The sequence below is a fragment of the Palaemon carinicauda genome, chromosome 8 (genome assembly GCF_036898095.1).
Source record: "Palaemon carinicauda isolate YSFRI2023 chromosome 8, ASM3689809v2, whole genome shotgun sequence".
Lineage (NCBI taxonomy): Eukaryota > Metazoa > Arthropoda > Malacostraca > Decapoda > Palaemonidae > Palaemon > Palaemon carinicauda.
In genome coordinates this window covers 154866404-154889172 of record NC_090732.1, presented here as the reverse complement: position 1 = coordinate 154889172, position 22769 = coordinate 154866404, and the positions used below count along the sequence as shown (strand labels likewise).

Here is a 22769-nt window from a genome sequence, read left to right as displayed (position 1 = left end):
AAAACATTCGGTCTGTTTCTTCTTCAGTTGCACAAAAAAAAAAAAAAAAAAAACAGGCTTACTGTACCATCCTGTACGTAGTGCTAGGTATGCAGTTAATTTTAAGAGTCATGCCTTATGCCTTCTCCATCATAAGATGCAATATTACACAGTATTCTAGAAGTTTTATTCAAGCTGTGACCAGACTTGGAAATGATCTTCCTAATCAGGCAGTTGAAACTGTGAAACTTCAGAAGATCAAACTTGCATGAGTGTGTTTATGTTGAACAGGCTGACATAAGTCTCTATTCATAGTCTATATATGACAGATCTATTTTAACATTCTTATTGATCTTAAGATACTTCATATTCATTAGTTCTCATAACAAGTGTGTTTATTTCCTTATTTTCTTCCTCCAGGGGGATATTTTTTCCCTGCTGGAGCCCTTGGATGTATAGCATCCTGCTTTCCCAACTAGGGTTGTAACTTACCTAGTAAGAAGGATGATATGTCGGTATATGTACTGAGACTTCTCGGAACGGTGGTCAAAACTTTAATCCCTTCTCATATGAACAAGTCAGAATTAATCAAATGTGGGGATGACCATCATCTATTGTCTAAAGGGATTTTGCTGGTGATATGATTGTAGATTTTTCCCTCTTCAGCAATGCTTTTTAGTAACAGTTGGGATTTATAATGGGTTATATTCCCCTGATAGGGATCTGGGTGGATTAGGAGTAACCTTTAAAAAAAATGCTTAAAACCTTAAGCAGTATTCAAGGTGCTTCAATCTCAGAAAGCACTGGTGATTAGGAAGTGCTGTGCAATTTCTATGCACACCACCACAGTGGTGGCATACATTCAAGAAACATGGAGGCAGCAGGTCAGAATCATTATTCCAAATAACGGAGGAGCTGCTGTTATCGATGAATAGTAGATGGATCTGCTTGTGATTTCAGTTAATTCCATGGAAGATAAACATCCTAGCTAATCATTTAAACAGTAAGCAGGAAACAGCAGGTGGTCACTTCATCTGTTAGTGTGTCAAGAGTTTTGGAGTGGGTGTGGAAGGCTAAACTAAGACATGTTTGCTACATCCCTCAGTAGAGAAATGGAGATGTTTTGTTCACCAGTGCAGTATCCCTTGTTATGGAGTAGCGGCCACTGCATGACTGGTCAGACATGGACTTTCATGTTTATCTTAAATTTTCCTTGATTCTAGCAGTATTAAAGATTTTAATATCTTTGGAACAGCAGAATGACCCTGCTGGCTACCTATTTTCCTTATAAGGTATATGGATCTACGGTCTCTGTTGTTGGATTACATGCAAAAGTTATCTTGCAAGACCAATCTTCTCAGGTAACCTCTATTTTAAATGGTTTAACTGAGGCCTCACATACTTCAGGTAATTGCATGGGGAATATCCACCATAACCTCAGAGACAATGGGTTTTGTAGGTCCTATAGAGTGTCTGTTTTTAGTATACAAAAGATATTAGATCAGTTCATTTGAATTTATATGTGGTATGGCAATATCTAAATGGTCCACAGTTTGAACAGTTGGAAGGACTGTCATTCAAGGAGCTTGCACCCGAGATGCTTTTTCTTTCAGCTTTAACCTCTGCTAGATGTATTAGTGAATTACAAGTACTGTCCAAGAATGTGAGCTCTGTGATAGATTAAGATGCTGTTATCTCTGCCAAGGTGTAATGCAAAGAATAATTTCAAGATGAAATGTTTTCCTTATTTTCTCCATAATCCCTCATTAGAGAGCAAAGTTGGTATAAATTCAGTAGATCAGTATCTTTTCCCAATTAGGGTAGTTAAGAATTTTTTTAGGCAAAGCAGTTAGCATTAGGAAAGAAGTCTATAATTTATTTTGTTTGGTTAGGTTGCTTGGGCATATCCTATCCAAATATGCCATATCCTTATATATTAAATATTTAGTAACTGAGGGGCATGTCATATTGTTTTCAAACTCAGTACAGGGCTTGAAAGTTCGAGCTCAAATATGAATTTGTCTTTGGAAGGGATCTTGGCTGTATTTACTGAGCACTATTTGAAAGAGGATTGATTTTCTGACTATGATTGTTGGGCGATAGGTCCTAAGGTAGCTGGAGGTGGGACTCAGATTTAGGTTTTAAGTAGGTATTTGGGTGCGGATGTAAGATACTTTTGTACTGATTATAGGTAAGTGTAATATTCACAGGTAGCTATTGTTTATTTAGTTTTGTAGTTTTGAAATCTAGCATTGCAAAGGGAAATGAGAGAGTTCCTCTGACTTTTGGTGGGAAGGAACTATATTTTTCCTGTTGTCAATCAATGGAATATTAATGATTTTAAGGTGAGCTCTTTTAGGATGGTTTCTGCAGTATATAGTTTAGGTTAGTTTATTTGTTTTAAACTTTTTCTCACTCACCCACCTCCATAAAAATGTGGGATTCATCTAGGTGAGCCACAGGTAAGGTTTATTGAAATCAATGGAATTATGAAAAATAGAATATATTATTTCAATACTTAACTGTGGTTACCTGTCTCCAAACAGATTAGTGATGTTGAGGTTTAGTGGGTCTGTAGTTCTCTTCAAATGTTAAGCATACCCACACCTAGATTGTTTACCAGAGAGTACTACAAATGGCTTGTTCAACTATAGCATACTGGGGGGAAAGGTAATTGAAGTGAGGGGGAGTGCGAGGTATTTTAATTTTCTAATATTACATACATACATACATATACCAAGGCACTTCCCCCAATTTTGGGGGGTAACCGACATCAACAAAGAAACAAAAACAAAAAGGGGACCTCTACTCTCTACGTTCCTCCCAGCCTAACAAGGGACTCAACCGAGTTCAGCTGGTACTGCTAGGGTGTCACAGCCCACCCTCCCACATTATCCACCACAGATGAAGCTTCATAATGCTGAATCCCCTACTGCTGCTACCTCCGCGGTCATCTAAGACATCGGAGGCAGCAGCAGGGCCTACTGGAACTGCGTCACAATCGCTCGCCAATCATTCCTATTTCTAGCGCGCTCTCTAGCCTCGCTCACATCTATCCTCCTATCACCCAGAGCTTCCTTTACTCCATCCATCTACCCAAACCTTGGCCTTCCTCTCGTACTTCTCCCATCAACTCTTGCATTCATCACCTTCTTTAGCAGACAGCCATTTTCCATTCTCTCAACATGACTAAACCACCTCAACACATTCATATCCACTCTAGCTGCTAACTCATTTCTTACACCCGTTCTCACCCTCACCACTTCGTTCCTAACCCTATCTACTCGAGATACACCAGCCATACTCCTTAGACACTTCATCTCAAACACATTCAATTTCTGTCTCTCCATCACTTTCATTCCCCACAACTCCGATCCATACATCACAGTTGGTACAATCACTTTCTCATATAGAACTCTCTTTACATTCATGCCCAACCCTCTATTTTTTACTACTCCCTTAACTGCCCCCAACACTTTGCAACCTTCATTGACTCTCTGACGTACATCTGCTTCCACTCCACCATTTGCCGCAACAACAGACCCCAAGTACTTAAACTGATCCACCTCCTCAAGTAACTCTCCATTCACCATGACATTCAACCTTGCACCACCTTCCCTTCTCATACATCTCATAACCTTACTCTTACCCACATTAACTCTCAACTTCCTTCTCTCACACACACACTTCCCAATTCTGTCACTTATCGTCCAAGCTTCTCTTCTGTGTCTGCAACCAGTACAGTATCATCCGCAAACAAAAACTGATTTACCTCCCATTCATGGTCATTCTCGTCTACCAGTTTTAATCCTCGTCCAAGCACTCGAGCATTCACCTCTCACCACTCCAACATACAAGTTAAACAACCACGGCTACATCACACATCCCTGTCTCAGCCCCACTCTCACCGGAAACCAATCACTCACTTCATTTCCTATCCTTACACATGCTTTACTACCTTTGTAGAAACTTTTCACCGCTTGCAACAACCTTCCACCAACTCCATATAACCTCATCACATTCCACATTGCTTCCTTATCAACTCTATCATACGCTTTCTCCAGATCCATAAACGCAACATACACCTCCTTACCTTTTGCTAAATATTTCTCGCATATCTGCCTAAATGTAAAAATCTGATTCATACAACCCCTACCTCTTCTAAAACCACCCTGTATTTCTAAGATTGCATTCTCTGTTTTATCCTTGATCCTATTAATCATTACTCTACCATACATTTTTCCAACTACACTCAACAAACTAATACCTCTTGAATTACAACACTCATGCACATCTCCCTTATATAGTGGTACAATACATGCACAAACCCAATCTACTGGTACCATTGACAACACAAAACACATATTAAACAATCTCACCAACCATTCAAGTACAGTCACACCCCCCTCCTTCAACATCTCAGCTCTCACACCATCCATAACAGATGCTTTTCCTACTCTCGTTTCATCTAGTACTCTCCTCACTTCTACATATAGTGTAATCTCTCTCTCTCATTCTCATCTCCCATCACTGGCACCTCAACACCTGCAACGGCAATTATATCTGCCTCCCTATTATCCTCAACATTCAGTAAACTTTCAAAATATTCTGCCCATCTTTTCCTTGCCTCCTCTCCTTTTAACAACCTTCCATTTCCATCTTTCACTGTCTCTTCAATTCTTGAGCCAGCCTTCCTTACTCTCTTCACTTCTTTCCAAAACTTCTTCTTATTCTCTTCATATGAATGACCCAATCCCTGACCCCACCTCAGGTCAGCTGCCCTCTTTGCCTCACGTACCTTGCGCTTTACTTCCACATTTTTCTCTTTATATTTTTCATACTTCTCTTTACTATTACTCTGCAGCCATTCTTCAAAAGCCCTCTTTTTCTCTTCCACTTTTACCTTCACTCCTTCATTCCACCATTCACTGCCCTTCCTCATGCTGCCTCCAACAACCTTCTTTCCACACACATCACTTGCAATCCCAACAAAATTTTCTTTTACTAACTTCCACTCCTCCTCTAAATTGCCAGTTTCTCTTACTTTCACTTCGTCATATATCATTTTCAACCTTTCCTGATATTTACTTTTTACCCCCGGTTTTATTAGCTCTTCAACCCTCACTACCTCCCTTTTACATCCACCTACTCTATTCCCCAACTCTTTTGCTACAACTAATTTTCCTTCCACCAAAAAATGATCAGACATACCGTTAGCCATACCCCTAAACACGTGCACGTCTTTCAATCTTCCAAACATTCTTTTAGTTATCAACACATAATCCATTAATGCCCTTTCTACTACTCTTCCATTTGCCACTCTTACTCATGTATACTTATTTTTACCTTTCTTTTTGAAAAAGCTATTACTTATCACCATCTCTTGCTCAACACACATATCTACCAGTCTCTCACCACTCTCATTTTCACCTGGTACGCCATAGTTCCCAATGACACCTTCTACCTCTCCAGCGCCCACTCTAGCATTTGAGTCACCCATGACAACTACATAATTCCTTCTACCCAGTCCTTCTACACACCTAGTTAATTCATTCCAGAACTCATTCCGCTCTTCTTCACCTTTCTCACTACCTGGCCCATACGCACTGACAAACGCCCAACATTCTCTACCCAACCTAACCCTTACCCACATTAACCTAGATGATATCTCCTTCCATTCCACTACTTTACCTGTCATCCATTCACTCAGCAATAAAGCCACACCCTCTCTCGCTCTTCCCCTTTCAATCCCAGACACTCTACCAGACATTTCACCAAACATCACTTCACCCTTTCCTTTTATCTTCGTCTCACACAAGGCCAATACATCCATCCTTCTATTCCTAAACATACTTCCAATTTCACATCTTTTACTCTCTATTGTACTACATCCACGCACATTCAAACACCCCAAAACTAGAGTGCGGGGAGCAGTCACTCTCCCCCCAGCTCCATCTCTTTGTCGATGTCTCACAGGATGTAGATACAGGAGAGGAGGTTCCTAGCCCCCTCGTCCCGTCCCTTTTAGTCGCCTCTTACGACACACAGGGATAACGTTGGCGCTATTCTTGTTTTTTATGCCCCCGCGGCCACAGGAGGCATAATATTTCTAATATTAGAAGTAAAAAATTAAGAGCTTTACTGTGGAAGCATGACAAACCACATGTAAGTATTAAATGGTCGTTTTTACTTTTGTAAATTCAGTACCTCTTCAAGTTAGATCTCAGTTAAGATATTCTACAATAAAATGTCTGCAGCCAGAAAATGAGATTGGCTGATCCTTGCTGACTACTAGAACTTCACGTCATGTTTTTAGCATATCATACTTTCTCAACATTTTATCTTTGTATTATACTTTAGATGGTCACTTTGAAGGGATGATCGGGATGTTCTACTTATATTTGGAAAAGTTAACAAAGCTTATACAAATATTATCAATAATTATTAGAGGTTATTATCCAACTTCCATTTAACCCAGCTACCATTAAGATTCTTCTAATTTTATGTTGATTTCAGTGAATATTTCAGCATTGATTGATTGGAAGTAGAAGTAGGATAAATCTTGTCATGAATTAATTTTGAATTGTGACCTCATTTTAAGAATCCCACTTTCCAATGTTGCATATCAACATATTGGATTTTTAAGGTTTTAATGTTACTTTTATTGTTATCTGGACAGGTATAGCTATCTCAGCCTATAGTTGTAAATGTATTCTTTTAAAAATCAATGTCTGAATTTTACTTTTAATCCAATGACAACTTTTGTTTGCTTTATGGTATGAATGTTCCATAATTTTCAGGCAAGCTGAGGAGCTTATACCATCAATGTTTCGATTTTTGGTGCTGCTGTCTTATGAACGTCATCATAGCAAAAGCATCATTGGGGTACCAAAGATAATTCAGCTGTGTGATGGCCTCTTAGCTAGTGGACAACCACCATTGTCTCACTGTAAGTTTTTCGTATTTATGATATTTCGTATTCCTAAATCTAAGTTGCACTCTAATTTACTATCCTTATAGTCTAAGCAAAGATTTTGCCTTCATCAGGTGCTAAAAGGGGAAAATATGCTTTTTGGGGAGAAAGTCCTTTTTTGGAAAGCACTTATCCTTATATTTAAATTTTTTCTCTAAAGCAGTGCATCGTACGGCTAAAAGGTTTTCAAAAGAAAGAAATACTGAATTAAATTCAGCACAAGTTCATTTCCATGTTTTTTTTTTCTCTAAATGTTATGTTTTTTGCACAAATAAGGCCGAAAGTAGTGGACACATTTATTGCAGATATGCAAAAAATGTATTTTGTCATATTTTGTTTAGTAACTCTGGAACTAATAATTTCTCATCAAAAAGCCATGTAAATGATATTGTAGAGCAAAGGTTCAGCATTCATTTGGTATATCTATAATCTTCTATAGTATTTTCAGAAACAAACCAGAAAGTAGATATCTCATTTTACTACAAATAAAAGGAATTGTTCAAGTCACAGTTAAATATATTCTTGAAAAAACTGCATTTAAATGTAATTGTGGTATATTGAAACCATAGAGCTAAATCACAAAATTATATATAATCACAAAGGTTTGAATTGTCTACCATGAGATCAGCAGCCAAGCACCTTACCCACTGAGCTACCAGGAGCCAATATATAATTTTTTAAGAACATTGCATGTATTGTAGACTCATTTCCACACCACTCTTGTGGTAGAGTCCATGACACATTTTTTTTTATTTGTGAGAGGTATTCCCTGTATGTATAATCCACTCCTGCTTTTTCCTCTGGAGTTGGCACAATCACTCTTTTGGTATGACTTGTGGATAATTCATGCATGCCTATCAATTGCACATGGAGCACATTATAGAACAATTCTATCTAATTGTAACATGACCACATTGCTACCCACAACCAGATTTACAACTGCCTCCAATTACTTTTAGGGTCTTAGCTGGTGCTAGAGGTGCAGCTGTGTAAAAAGGTGACAGACCATCTCCAGTTTTCTCAAATCCCAGATAACACTGTTTTACTTCTCTTTGCCATGTCTGAATTTGTTAGTAGAGTCAATAGCTATGTTATTGAGCTGCTGTTAATGTGAGTGGAAGACCTAATAACAATACAGTATGACTTGAATGACGGACATTTTTGTTAAATTAAATAAACCTATAGTATAGTTGGTGAGATCTCTCTCTGTTGTTGGAGCATTACAGAGGACAAGAATGAAATTCTCTCCAGTGGCTGCTACATCCTCATGAGTTAATTCGGGATTGTTAAATGCTACCATAATGTCTTGCAGGTGGCCATATTTGTAGAAGAAACTAAGTGTTTATTTTTCCTTGACCATAAAATGATGATGATGTATCAAAGGAATTGGTAAACATTACTGATTCCTTGATGTTACATAAGATGTTAGACTGCTGAATTTCTCGAGAGCTGTATACTTTTCTGGGGCCATTTTCCAGTACTTCATAATTAATTTTTTTCTGGAGGTCGGTCTGTGATGAGAATCAAGAGGTCCACATCTTATCCAACGACAACAACTGATTCTTGTTGATTTGCTTCTAAGATTGCTCTATGGACAATCAATACATCATCATCATCTACTACAGTGCGTTTTAATTATTATTATTATTATTACTATCCAAGCTACAACCCTAGTTGGAAAAGCAAGATTCTATAAGCCCAGGGGCTCCAACAGGGAAAAATAGCCCAGTGAGGAAAGGAAATAAGGAAATAGATAAATGAAGAGAACAAATTAACAATAAATCATTCTAAAATAAGTAACAAGGTCAAAACAGACATGTCATATATGAACTATTAACAACAACAACAGATATGTCATAAATAAACCATAAAAAGACTCATGTCTGCCTGGTCAACAAAAAAGCATTTGCTCCAACTTTGAACTTTTGTAGTTCTACTGATTCAACCACCCGATTAGGAAGATCATTCCACAACTTGGTAACAGCTGGAATAAAACTTCTAGAGTACTGCGTAGTATTGAGCCTCGTGATGGAGAAGGCCTGGCTATTAGAAGTAACTGCCTGCCTAGTATTACAAACAGGATAGAATTGTCCAGGGAGATCTGAATGTAAAGGATGGTCAGAGTTATGAAAAATCTTATGCAACATGCATAATGAACTAATTGAACGACAGTGCCAGAGATTAATATCTAGATCAGGAATAAGAAATTTAATAGACCGTAAGTTTCTGTCCAACAAATTAAGATGAGAATCAGCAGCTGAAGACCAGACAGGAGAACAATACTCAAAACAAGGTAGAATGAAAGAATTAAAACACTTCTTCAAAATAGATTGATCACCGAAAATTTTGAAAGACTTTCTCAATAAGCCTATTTTTTGTGCAATTGAAGAAGACCCAGACCTTATATGTTTCTCAAAAGTAAATTTACTGTCAAGAATCACACCTAAAATTTTGAAAGAGTCATACATATTTAAAGAAACATTATCAATACTGAGATCCAGATGTTGAGGAGCCACCGTCCTTGACCTTCTTACAATCATACTTTGAGTTTTGTTAGGATTCAACTTCATACCCCATAATTTGCACCATGCACTAATTCTAGCTAAATCTCTATTAAGGGATTCACCAACCCTAGATCTACATTCAGGGGATGGAATTGATGCAAAGAGAGTAGCATCATCTGCATATGCAACAAGCTTGTTTTCTAGGCCAAACCACATGTCATGTGTATATAGTATGAAAAGTAATGGGCCAAGAACACTACCCTGTGGAACACCGAATATCACATTCCTATAATCACTATGGTGCCCATCAACAACAATTCTTCGAGATCTATTACTTAAAAAATCATTAATAATGCTAAGAAACGACCCACCCACTCCCAACTGTTTCAGTTTGAAAACAAGGGCCTCGTGATTAACACGGTCAAAGGCAGCACTAAAATCAAGGCCAATCATACGAACTTCCCGACCACAATCAAGGGATTTCTGTACAGCATTGGAGATTGTGAGAAGGGCATCACATGCTCCAAGGCCTTTACGAAAACCAAATTGCAAACTAGGGAGTAGATGATTACCTTCAGCAAACCTATTAAGACGTTTTGCCAGAAGACGTTCAAAAACTTTAGATAATATGGGAGTTATGGAAATTGGGCGGTAATCAGTGGGATTTGAGCTACCACAAACACATTTACATAGAGGAGTAACATTACCAATTCTCCAACTAGTGCTAAAAGCTCCTCTTCTTGCTAAATTGCGCAAAATAACAGATAACTTTGGAGCTAAGAAATCTGCTGTCTTTATAAAAAACAAAGGAAAAATACCATTTGGGTCTACACCTCCATAAGCATCAAGGTCCACCAACAGAGCTTTAATCTCACGAGATCGAAAAGCTAAACTAGTTAGTTTAGCCTCAGGAAAACAGGAATGAGGAAGTTCAAATTTTTCATTACTCTGTTTACTGTCAAAAACATCAGCCAAAGGGGTTGCCTTTTCCTTTGGACAGTGAGTGACTGAGCCATCTGGTTTAAGTAAAGGAGGAACTGTTGCATCTACACCAAAGAGTGCAGATTTAAGGGTAGACCACCATTTATGTTCCTGAGTTGTTCCAGAAAGTGTTTCTTTTATGGTTAAATTGTACTCATTTTCAGTTGAGGCATAAACTCTCTGAGCAAAAGCTCGAAGCTGAGTATAGTTGTTTCAGGTCAAATCTGATCTGTTACCCTTCCAAAGATGATAGGCCTCCTGTTTCTCCAAATAAGCACGTCTACAATCATCATTGAACCACGGTTTGTCCTTCACTCGGTACCTTAGCACACGAGAAGGGATACGCCTATCAATTATGTTGACTAGATTCTCATTCAAAGGGACAACAGGATCTACACTATTATATAATTGTGACCAATTCAAGCACAAAAGATCATGTAAAATCCCATTCCAGTCTGCTTGGGATTTCATATAAATTTTACAAGAATATGATATATCAGGGACAGCAGTCTTCACTAATAATGAAATCAAGGCATGATCAGAAGTCCCGACTGGAGAACCAACCTTACTAGTTATAACGCCAGGGGAGTCAGTGTATACGAGGTCCAAGCAATTACCAGACCTGTGAGTAGCTACATTTATGATTTGCTCACAGCCTGATTCACAGGCAAAGTCTAAAGCTCTTAAGCCATGGCGATCGGTAGGAGAGATAGAATTTAACCACTCCCTATGGTGAGCATTAAAATCACCATCAAAGACAAAAGAAGCCTTTCTATCATCTTCTTGTATCTTAGCCATAATGGTAAGAAGACAATCGAAGATAGAATCATCTATGTCTGGATTCCGGTAGATCAAACACAAATAAAAGTTGTTATGCCTGCCACAAACTTTTATTACCTGAATCTCATGACATCCACATTGATAGCAGGACTTTTATTACCTGAATCTCATGACATCCACATTGATAGCAGGACTTATGAGAAGCAGGGTACTCGGTCCTAATATACACCGCCATTCCCCTGGCCCTAGGGATGGCATCACGTTCCAACATTATTGGCTTCTTAAAACCAGTTATAAGGAGCTCAGATGAGTGCCTCATATCAGAAACCAAAGTTTCTGAGCACAAAAGATTATCATACTGTCTGGATGCAACTGTAAGGTCTTGGATATTTGCATGAAGACCACGAATATTGCAATACAGAAGACGACATTGACGAAATCTAGGACGTACTGGTCCCGGATTTTGCTCAATGTCTCCAGACAGCATAAGAATTAATAGAAATAAATAAGAGACATCATACTTAAAAACTAGATTAACAAGAATTATAACAAAAACAATACGTACAGAATTATAAACAACGTGGTTGATGATACCCATAGACTATAGTAAAAAGTTGGAAAAACTGGTCAACATGGAGGAGCCAATACACCATGCAAGGCTAAATACCCTCCAGGATAGCCACTTCAACTGAAGGGAGGACAGTAAGGATGGTTTTGAGAAGAAAAATAATCAGAAAAAGGCAAAGACAACCTCTTGATAAACCACCAGGCATCCATGGCCCTTCTATTAAGCCTGCCCAACACACCATTTCAAAAAAACAAGAGAAAAAAAAAAAAAAAAAAAGAAATAAGATAGAATAGTGTGCCTGAGTGTACCCTCAAGCAAGAGAACTCCAACCCAAGACAGTGGCAGACCATGGTACAGAGGCTATGGCACTACCCAAGACAAGAGAACAGTGATTTAATTTTGGAGTGTCCTTCTCCAAGAAGAGCTGCTTACCACAACTAAAGAGTCTCTTCTACCCTTACCAAGAGGAAAGTACACTGAACAAATTGCAGTACAGTAATTAACCCCTTGGGTGAAGAAGTGTTAAGTATCTCATTGTTGTCAGGTGTATGAGGAAAGACGAGAATATGTAAAGAATAGGCCAAACTATTCTGTGTAAGTGTAGGCAAAGAAAAAATAAGCCGTGACCAGAGAGAGGGATCCAATGCATTACTGTTTGGCCAGTCAAAGGATCCAATACCTCTCTAGTGATACCTTCATTATGGGATGCTACACATACATGCATGATCTGCTATTGCTTATTCATTAGATTGCTCAAGAACTTAGCCTGGGGAACAGAGGGTGATATATTGTCATCAAATATTTCAAGTGAAACTTGTTTCATTAGTCATTGTTGGTGCCAGATGGTTTTTGTACTTACCTCATTAGTTGAGTAACTGTCAAAGGTGCTTGTGTCTTCTTTACTGTAGTCCTCCTGAATGAAGTTAATATGTGTGACATAACATCTGCAAAGGAGTCTTGCTTTGGCCAAACAACACGATGAATCAAGTGACTTCCATCTGTGATAAATTTTGTTCCCGAATCAGGATTGGTTCTTTCTTTTACTTTACTGAACATTTTATGTAAAGTAGATTTTTGTCTTATTAGTCCAACCTCATCATATTTTTATAATGGGGCCATGGCTAACTCAAAAGTGAAAGTCATCCAACTCTTGCGGTACCTTTTCATGTATAGTATTCTCTGAAACCACCGAATGAAATCAACATGAAGGGTTTCATCTTTGACTAGCAATAGTAGAAGACATTGGCTTCACTCACTTGTTGCATTGAACTATTAATTCAACAAATTTTTCTTGTTTTTCATGGATTTTTCCATTATCCTTTTGCCAATATATTTAACTTTGTAGCAGTTTATGGATTCTGGTGCTACCATACCAGTTTAAAATGAAACGAGGCCTTCTGTTCCAATGAATGAGGAGTGGTGATGAAGCCATTCAACAAATGTTTGATCCTTTTACTCATCCTTTCCTATTCTTGGTTCACTCAATTCAACATGTCGTTAGCTACTAAAGGTTTGAATACCACTAAATTGCGTGACACTTTCACACAGATGATGAGCTACAGGTAAACCTAAGACCAATTTCTTCAAAATTTTTTTATTGAACTCTTTTTCCATAAAAAATACCTCCAGTGCTCTTCATATTTTTCATCTCTGTTTTTTCTATTGTCATGTCTGACCATATACCACACCAGTACTTTTCTGAATGTTGAAATAAGCTGTAAATTTCTGATACTCAGTGTGTGTCATGTTCAGAGGAAGAGAATCCATATCTTAAAGATGAAGCTAATAAGATTTGTCATATTATATATTGCCAGTGGCATAGAAAATGTGCAACATGGTTCTTACACAATCTAAATGAAGCATCCAGACTCGCATGCAGCCTGCCTCAGTGAAGTGCAATGTGATAGTCACAAAATCAAAAACCTGTAGCCACAACTGAACTGTGCCTTTATTCCAAAATATTAGCCATTTGATCATTCAATTTTACTTGGAATCTTTTTAGAATATCATCTTATTCAACTTCGGTGAATGATGGAGGATGAGTCTAGAATGTTGAAAGTTGTTGTTCTACATGCTGTTTGTCACTATCATCAATTGTAACTTCTTGAAGTATGAGTTTTGCCAACGCACGGTATGTCAGTATGTGAGCTCTAATTGCTTGAGCATATTCATGTCCTGACAGTATGCGTGGTAATGATGAAGAATCATAAACAGTTGACCATAGTTCTGAAATCCCACTGCCCTCCTTTATGTATTCAGTGGACCCGAGATAAGACATAAGGATATGAAATCCCCCCAATCTTTCAATTACATTTCTAAGTTCATCATTTGGATTTGAGGATACTATATCCATGTCTTTGATGTAGAGTGGCTGGTCAAAAGTTACTAAACATACTACTTGCTTCAACTTTTTTGTTTCCTTGGTAGCATAGCTTAAGCACTTAGCACTGTATTGTCGTGTTGGTGGTAGGCTGATGAAAGGCAGGGCAAGAATTTTAGATTGATCATAAGAAAGAGTGTTTGTTATGCCCTATATAAAACCTTGCCCTAATGGGAAGAAGGGGGTTTGGAGAAATTTTCCATACATCCACAAAACATCCTTTGGGGCTGGGGGGTTGCAACACAGTGTATAGTTTCACTGTTAGAAACATTTTCCAGTTCTAAGGCATTCAAACCTTCTTTTTGTTTGTCCCTAAATTTTCTTATTTGAATATTCCTAGTTGTAGCTATCTCATTAGAGGATGGAGTACTCCCCAGATTTTCTTTTGCCAATCAAGGTTTGAATGTTAAAGTCTACATCATCAAAAACATACTGACAGAATGAATCTCCTTCCACATCTGGTTTTCAAGAAGTAGCAGCAGATGGCTCAGTGTGACATCATTTATAGACATAACAAAATCAAAAGTTTGATACTGTGTTAACAATGGGTCTAGAGCCAATTTTCTAAAGTAAATATCCAGCTAAACTAAGCAGGACTAAAGTAATCATGGACGTGTTGCGGTGATTATTACATATGCAGTTGCTGTGAACTTTCTAGTCTTTTGTTTTGACTTTATTTTGTCCTTTTGTATAGTTAGTTATAAAAGGGCTTTCTTTAGGTAGTAGGTTGTCCAGGGCACTAGCCACCCATTGAGATACTACTGCTAGAGAGTTATTGGGTCCTTTGACTGGCCAGACAGTACTACTGGACATTGAATCCCTCCCTTCAGTTACAGCTCATTTTGTCTTTGCCTACACATATACAAATAGTCTGACATACTCTTTCCATATTCTCCTCTGTCCTCATACACCTGACAACACTGAGATTATCAAACAATTATTCTTTGCTGTAGGGGTTAACTACTGTAATGTAATTATTTAGTGGCTACTTTCCTATTGGTAAGGGTAGAAGAGACTAAGCTATGGTAAGCAGCTCTTCTAAGAGAAGGACACTCCAACTAAGCTATGGTAAGCAGCTCTTCTAAGAGGACACTCCAAAATCAAACCATTGTTCTCTGGTTTTGAGTTTTGCCATAGCCTCTGTACCATAGTCTCCCACGGTCTTGGATTAGAGTTCTCTTGCTTTAGGGTTCACTTGGGCTCGCTTTTTTATCTTATTTCTCTATTTCCTGTTTTTTATAGTTTATATATACTTCCTCCTATAAAATGGAGATAAAGACAAAAATTGATTATTGAGAGAGTTTGAGGAAGTAGTGAAAATTAAAAGATAGAGCATGCTAAGTATCCCAATATTGATAGTGAGGTCAAAAGAAAAGCCAGGAATGACTGGAGAGAATATTTAGACAGGAAGGCAGGTTAGGCTAAAAGCTATGAATTCAGGGAGTGCATATGGTGTAAGAATTGCTCATAGAAATATTAATGAAATCTCGACTGCGGCAAAGAAGAAGCATATACCCATCAAAAAGAGAGATGGACCTATTATAACAATAGAAGATGAAGAAAGACAACGTTAGATGGAACACTTTAGTGAGGTTATGAAAAGGAGATGCGAAGGGAATAATTTCATTGATATGCCTGAAACTGATGAAGACCCTGATGTGCCCATGAACGAATTCAGTGTGTTTGAAGTCGAATCTATCATTAAAAAACTCAAGAGATGGAAAGCCCCTTGATAATTTGGAATAATTGCCAAGATGATACTGGCCGAAAATGAAATGAATCCCAGAATACTTACAAGATTATTTTGTAGAATGTGGCATGAAGAGGCAAAACCTGATGATTAGGAGTTAGGAGTGTTGATGAAAATGGCAAAAAAGAAAAGAAAAAGGAGACCTGACTAATTGCAATAATTGCAGAGGCATAACACTCACGTCAGTTGTCATGCAAATATATAGTGTGCTTATTCTAAAGAGACTGGAGAGAAAGGTTGATGAAAAGCTGAGAGATGATGAAGCAGGATTTCAAAAAGGTAGAAGTTACACTGACCAAATTTTCATATTAAGACATGGACAGCAATGCGTAGAATATAGAAATCCCCTTTTGATGGCATTTGTGTATTATGAAAATGCCTTTGATAGTGTACACCGGCCAATTTTGTGGAGAGTCCTGCGTTATTATGGAATTCCTCTTGAATATGTGAATTTGATTAAATCTGTTCATGAGCATAGCAAGTGCAAAGTTAATGTTACTGGAGTCTTATCAAATGAATTTCCAGTGAACAGTGAAGTACTCCAGGGGAATGTGTTGTCACCTATGTTGTTTATCCTCATGGATTTTGTAATGCTTAGAACAGCCAGAGATGGTGGAGAAGGATTGGACTGGATTGGTAATAGGAAATTAACAGACCTATAGTATGCTGATGATGGTGTCCTTGTTAGCAGAACACCACCGGATTTGCAATGCTTGCTTACCAGAATACATGAAATATCACACGAGGTTGGACAGAAGATAAATAGAAGAAAGACAGATATGATGAGAATGGAGTATGCAATGGAAGATAAAATATCATTGGAAGGAGAAAGGATTAAGGAGGTTGAATCATTCAAGTATTCAGGAACTATGATCTCCAATACAGTACATGGTCTTTAGAATTAGAGTTTGGTGAAAGATTGAAAAAAGCAAATCAGACAATAGCTAGGTTAAGTAAAATTTAGAAATTAAATTGCCTGAAATTACAAGTAAAAATCAGATTGCATATCAGTTGATTGACATGAGTGAGTGATGGTATGACAATGAAACAATCACCAATAGATTTAGTAGATTTGAGAACAAAGCCCTCAGAAAGATATTGGGAGTTGAATGGCAGGACAGTATTAGAGAGGAAACTATGAGAGAGTTTACTCGAGTGCCATCCATATATGGCTGAGATCATGATGAGGGGTAGATGGAGATGGTTTGGACATGCTCTTCACACTCCCCGAAAGAGATTAGTTCGCCAGACGTTCAGCTGGGCTCCACAAGTCATTAGAGGAGTTGGCAGATCCAGGCCTACATGGCTGAGGTTTATGGAGCATGAAGTAGAAGATGATGAATGGAGAAGTATTGCATTAAAGGCTCAAGATGTATATGACTGGCAAAATCTAATTGAGGCCCTTTGTGTCAATAGGCAAAGCAGGAGATGATGATGATGATATGGGAAAGATCTAATTTAATGTTGTTACTATTCTTAGAATATTTTATTTTGATTGTTTATTGCTTCTCTTGTAGTTTTTTATTTCCTTTTTTCCTTTCCTCTCTGGGCTATTTTTCCCTGTTGGAGCCCTTGCTTAAAACATCTTGCTTTTCCAATTATGGTTGTAGCTTAGCTTGTGATAATAATAATAATAATTAATAGTAATAATAATGATAATAATAATAATAATAATAATAATAATAATAATAATAATAATAATAATAATAATGGATCAGGCACATCATCATTTGCATTCTTCATAAATTCTATAACATCTAGATATGTGGTATTGTAAGGACTTGTTCTAATATCCTTGTGAATCATGCATAGTTGCTGAAGTTTTTACTTCTGTATTCTTAATCTTTCATATTTTTCACTTCTCTCTATCACTCTCTATTTACTAGGCATTGATTAATTTTAGTCCAGAGTCATGGAAACAAACTAGCGTTGGTCTTTTCTTCATTTGAAAGATTACTCCATCTTCATATGTGCTCAGTAACTTATTTTTTTCATTTTTTTGCTCTAACAGATGAATTTTGGGGCATATTTTCTACAATATCTCCCATTAAAGTGATTTGGCGATCTTCTGACTCATCAATGTAATTACAGGGTTAAAAAAAAACTGTTAATGTGCTCATCCTTTTGGACATTTTTTTTTTTTTTGAAGATGATGATGTGTTGGTAAAAAAGTTTTGAATAACACCTGTTATATACAACATGCTTCTTCAGCAATAAGATATAGGCCACTGATATCTTGTGTGAATACTTTGTCACCCAATTCATCTTTTTTATTTAGCAAAGTCTGAAATTTTCTTTTTCAAATGCAGGACTTTTAACTTCTCAATTGTTCTACATCTGTACACATTTTTTCAAATACTGTGTTATATACAGTATATCACTACAGAATAAGCCCTTGTTTTTAAGGTAATATTTTTCAATGATTTCATGGTCCAATGTGTCTCGTGAACTTTTTTCTTTTCCTTTTTACATCTCTGTCTATTTTTCTCTTATGTATTCGCATCATATTTTATGCACTGGAATCATTTCTGATTTTACTGATGTCTCAGATCATGGATACCATCTTCCACTTTCACTTGATATCTTATGGCAGCAAAACACATCTCACTACTTGAAGCCTTGGTAGGTTGGCCAGGACACCAGCCACTCATTGAGATACTACTGCTAGAGAGTTATGGGGTCCTTTGACTAGCTAGACAGTACTACATTAAATCCTTCTCTCTGGTTACGGTTCATTCTCCCTTTGCCTACACATACACCAAATAGTCAGGCCTATTCTTTACATATTCTCCTCTGTCCTCATACACCTGACAACACTTTAGTTATGGTATGCAGCTCTTCTAGGAGAATGGCACTCTGAAATCAAACCATTGTTCTCTAGTCTTGGGTAGCACCATAACATCTGTATCATGGTCTTCCACTGTCTTGGGTTAGAGTTCTCTTGCTTGAGGGTACACTCGGTCATGCTGTTCTATCTTATTTCCCTTCCTCATGTTCCGTTAAAGTTTTTTATTGTTTATATAGGAAATATTTGTTTTAATATTGCTGTTGGAATATTTTATTTTTTTCATGTTTCCTTTCCTCACTAGGATATTATCCATGTTGGAGCCCTTGGGCTTATAGCATCCTGCTTTTCCAACTAGGGTTGTAGCTTAGCAAGTAATAATAATAATAATAATAATAATAATAATAATAATAATAATAATAATAATAATAATAATGATAATGGTAATAATAAATGTTTTATTTCATACACTTGGAAATGAAAGGAAAAAAATTCACAAACTTGTTAACCATATATTAAGAGAGAAAGATGGCCGGTATAATTTTATTTACAAATTTATTTAATGTGCATTTAACATATAAGCGTTTGATATAATGAAAAAAAAAAAAAACTGATAAATGGCTTTAGCCTGACATAGTTTTTTCTTTTCTAGATTTTTTCCTGCCCTCTTAATATTTAGATTAATACAAAGATACCAAATAAAAATAAAATCTATAATGTGATATATGCGGGTTTATGACGAGAAATTAGTGGTTTCAGAGTTTCAGAGTTATTAAACAAGATTTGTTTTGGCAGAAATACAAACCATCCTCTATTTATAGGGGTATTACTTTTGGTGTAGCTGAAAGATGAGTCATGATAATTTTTAGTGAGGGGTAACTACCCCATCCGCTTGTAAGCGGGTGGAGATGGAGTAGACTGGCTATCCCGCTCACTCACACAACTTGGCCGAGTAACCACTTTGACTTTATGACTCAGTAGAGGACGGTCATGCTGCCTTTCTCTCCTGTGAAGACTTGCCTAGATTGGTAACGTTAATTATGTTTATTTTATTCTTTTTATTTATTTCTGTGTGTTTTATGTATTATATGTATATATATATATATATATATATATATATATATATATATATATATATATATATATATATATATATATATATATATATATATATATATATATATGTGTGTGTGTGTGTGTGTGTGTGTGTGCGTGTGTGTATGTATGTATGTATGTATATACAGGAGATATATATACAGTATGTATATATATATATATATATATATATATATATATATATATATGTATATATATATATATATATATATATATATATATATATATATATATATATATATATATATATATATATATATATATATATATATATACAGTGAACCCTCGTTTATCGCGGTAGATAGGTTCCAGACCCGGCCGCGATAGGTGAAAATCCGCGAAGTAGTGACATCATATTTACCTATTAATTTAACATGTATGTTCGGACTTTTAAAACCTTCCCTTGTACGTAGTACTGATAACAAACTACCCTTTAATGTACAGAACTCTTAATGCATGTACTACAGCACCCTAAACTAAAACAGGCTCAAATATTAAAGGCGATTTTATATCATGCGTTTCCTAAACACCTAAAAAGCACGATAAAAAATGGCAACCAATGTTTTGTTTACGTTCATCTCTGATCATAATGAAGAAACAAACTCATTTAGTGTACACATATATGTATAGGTTAGTTTTTGCATCGATTATATTGATTATACAGTATGTTGATTTTGTTATTACCAATGTTTTACTTAATTTTTCTTAGGACTTCCAAATGAAATGTTTTTCTTTATGACGCCGCCTGAAACGACGGCGTCATAAAGTATTGTACGCTCAGTAAACAACCATGCTAAGAACAAAGAAGGCATTTAACGCGCATGATGAAAGTGATAAATAATGATATTTACAGTAAAAGCATTTACAAAATATGTTATTAGTACAAATATAATTTACTGTATCTATATAAAATCATACAGTACATACTGTACGTAGCAAAGCAGGAAAACAATTTACGAGAGAGAGAGAGAGAGAGAGAGAGAGAGAGAGAGAGGAGAGAGAGAGAGAGAGAGAGGGAGGGAGAGAGAGAGAGAGAGAGAGAGAGAGATTGTTTTACTTACGTAAATGTAAATTTTAAACAAAAAAAATATGATAGGTTACAACATGTAGACTTTTAAAACCTTCCCTTTAACTTAATGCTTACAGTACTAAACTATAAAACAGGCACAAATATTAGAATGTTAGAATATTAAAGTAAAAAATAAAGATTGTTACTGTACTCACCACGAAAGAAGTTCAAGAAAAACTTGAATGATGATGGCGATGAATTTGCTGCACAGTAGAAATGATGATGATGAAGCTGATGATGTGTTCTACTGTGCAGCCAATGAGTAGTATTTTACGTCTCTTCAGACGGAGGTGTCTTTTCCTGGGACACCTCTTCAACTTCTTCAATTTCTTCCGAAGGCGTAGTAGCAGGAGGAACTGGCTCTTTTTTGCGAGGCTGGAAGAACATTGTGATCGGAAGTTGTTGCCGCTGCTTCTTTTTTCGATCTAAGAGCATCTTGTAGGGAGTCATGATGTCATTGACCTTGTTGCAGAATTGCATCGACCGAACCATATCCTCGTCCCACTCTTGCAACATTTCTTTCACATCCTTTATATGGTTGCAGACCTTGGCAAGCCGTTCTAGTGTTAAGCCCGTTTCTTCGACATTCTTGGGTCTCTTCCTGTGTTTCGCTCTCTTCTTCACTGGCCGATTTCGTCAGGTCTTCTAGGTCTGCGTCAGTTAGCGGCTGGGAATGGCAGTCCAACAACTCGTCGACGTCTTCAGTCGTCATGTCGCCAAACCCGTCACCTCCAATTATGGCAACCAACTGCACAGATTTGCGTACTGCAGAGTGTTGGATTTCAGCAAGTGTAAATCCCTCGTCGTCGTAAACAATCTCGGGCCACAACTTCTTCCAGCTCGCATTCACAGTTGCAAGTTTCATCTCTTGAAGTGCCTTCTGAATATTCTTCAGGCACGTGGCTATGGTGTACTGCCGCCAGTACGCCTTCAAGTTAAAATCTTCATCCTCATCCTCTTGGGCAACATCCACACGCAACGAGGTCCGCCAAGGTATTCTTCGTGTAGAGGGCCTTGAACACCCTTATAACCCCCTGGTCCATCGGTTGAATTAATGACGTGGTGTTGGGTGGCAGGAACTCAACCTGAACGGCCTCACGCGACAGGTCAATTGCGTGTCCACCAGCGTTATCCATAAGGAGAAGGATCTTGAATGGCAAGCCCTTCTCTACGAGATATTCATTGACTTGCGGATGAAACACTGGTGGAACCAGTTGGAGGTCAGCATCTTTGTAATCCATGCTTTTGGATTATGCATCTAGTACACGGGAAGGAGATTCTTATTCTTATTTTTCAAAGCGTGAGGATTTTTCGACTTATAAATAAACCCCGGCTTTAGCAAAAATCCAGCAGCATTGCCACACATCACGAGGGTAACGCGATCCTTGAATGCTTTAAAGCCAGAGGCTTTGGCTTCCTCTTTGAACAGGAAAGTTCGCGACGGCATTCTCTTCCAAAACAAGCCGGTCTTATCCATATTAAACACTTGTTCCGGCTTGTATCCACCTTCGGCGATAATATTCTTGAACGTCTGGTTCACGTAAGTTTCCGCAGCGGCAGTGTCAGCCGAAGCAGCCTCGCCGTGCAGGGAAACGCTTTTCAGGGCGAAGCGTTTCTGAAACTTCGCGAACCATCCTTTGCTGGCGGAAAAACGTTGTTTCTGAGGCTGGGAATCAGTGGATGTCCTTGTTTGAGGATCATCTGCATCATCATCATCTTCAGCATGGTTGCCGTCGTCGTCTTGAGGTTCCTTTGCAGCAAAATTCTCATACAAGGTCAAAGCCTTTGTTCGGATGGTGTTCGTATCCAAGGCTATGTTCTTCTTCCGGCAGTCGGCAATCCACACAGTTAAAGCACCTTCCATGCGTACGATCGTTTTATTAC

The 22769-nt window shown here is 37.5% G+C and overlaps 1 protein-coding gene across 1 annotated transcript in view; it reads left to right on the top strand.

Moving 5' to 3' along the window:
* The window catches only part of LOC137645504 (huntingtin-like), a 330048-nt gene that overhangs the window by 188630 nt on the left and 118649 nt on the right, over positions 1-22769 (top strand). The window contains 1 exon segment of the mRNA XM_068378310.1: positions 6780-6928. Within this exon segment, the coding sequence (XP_068234411.1) occupies positions 6780-6928 (149 nt within the window).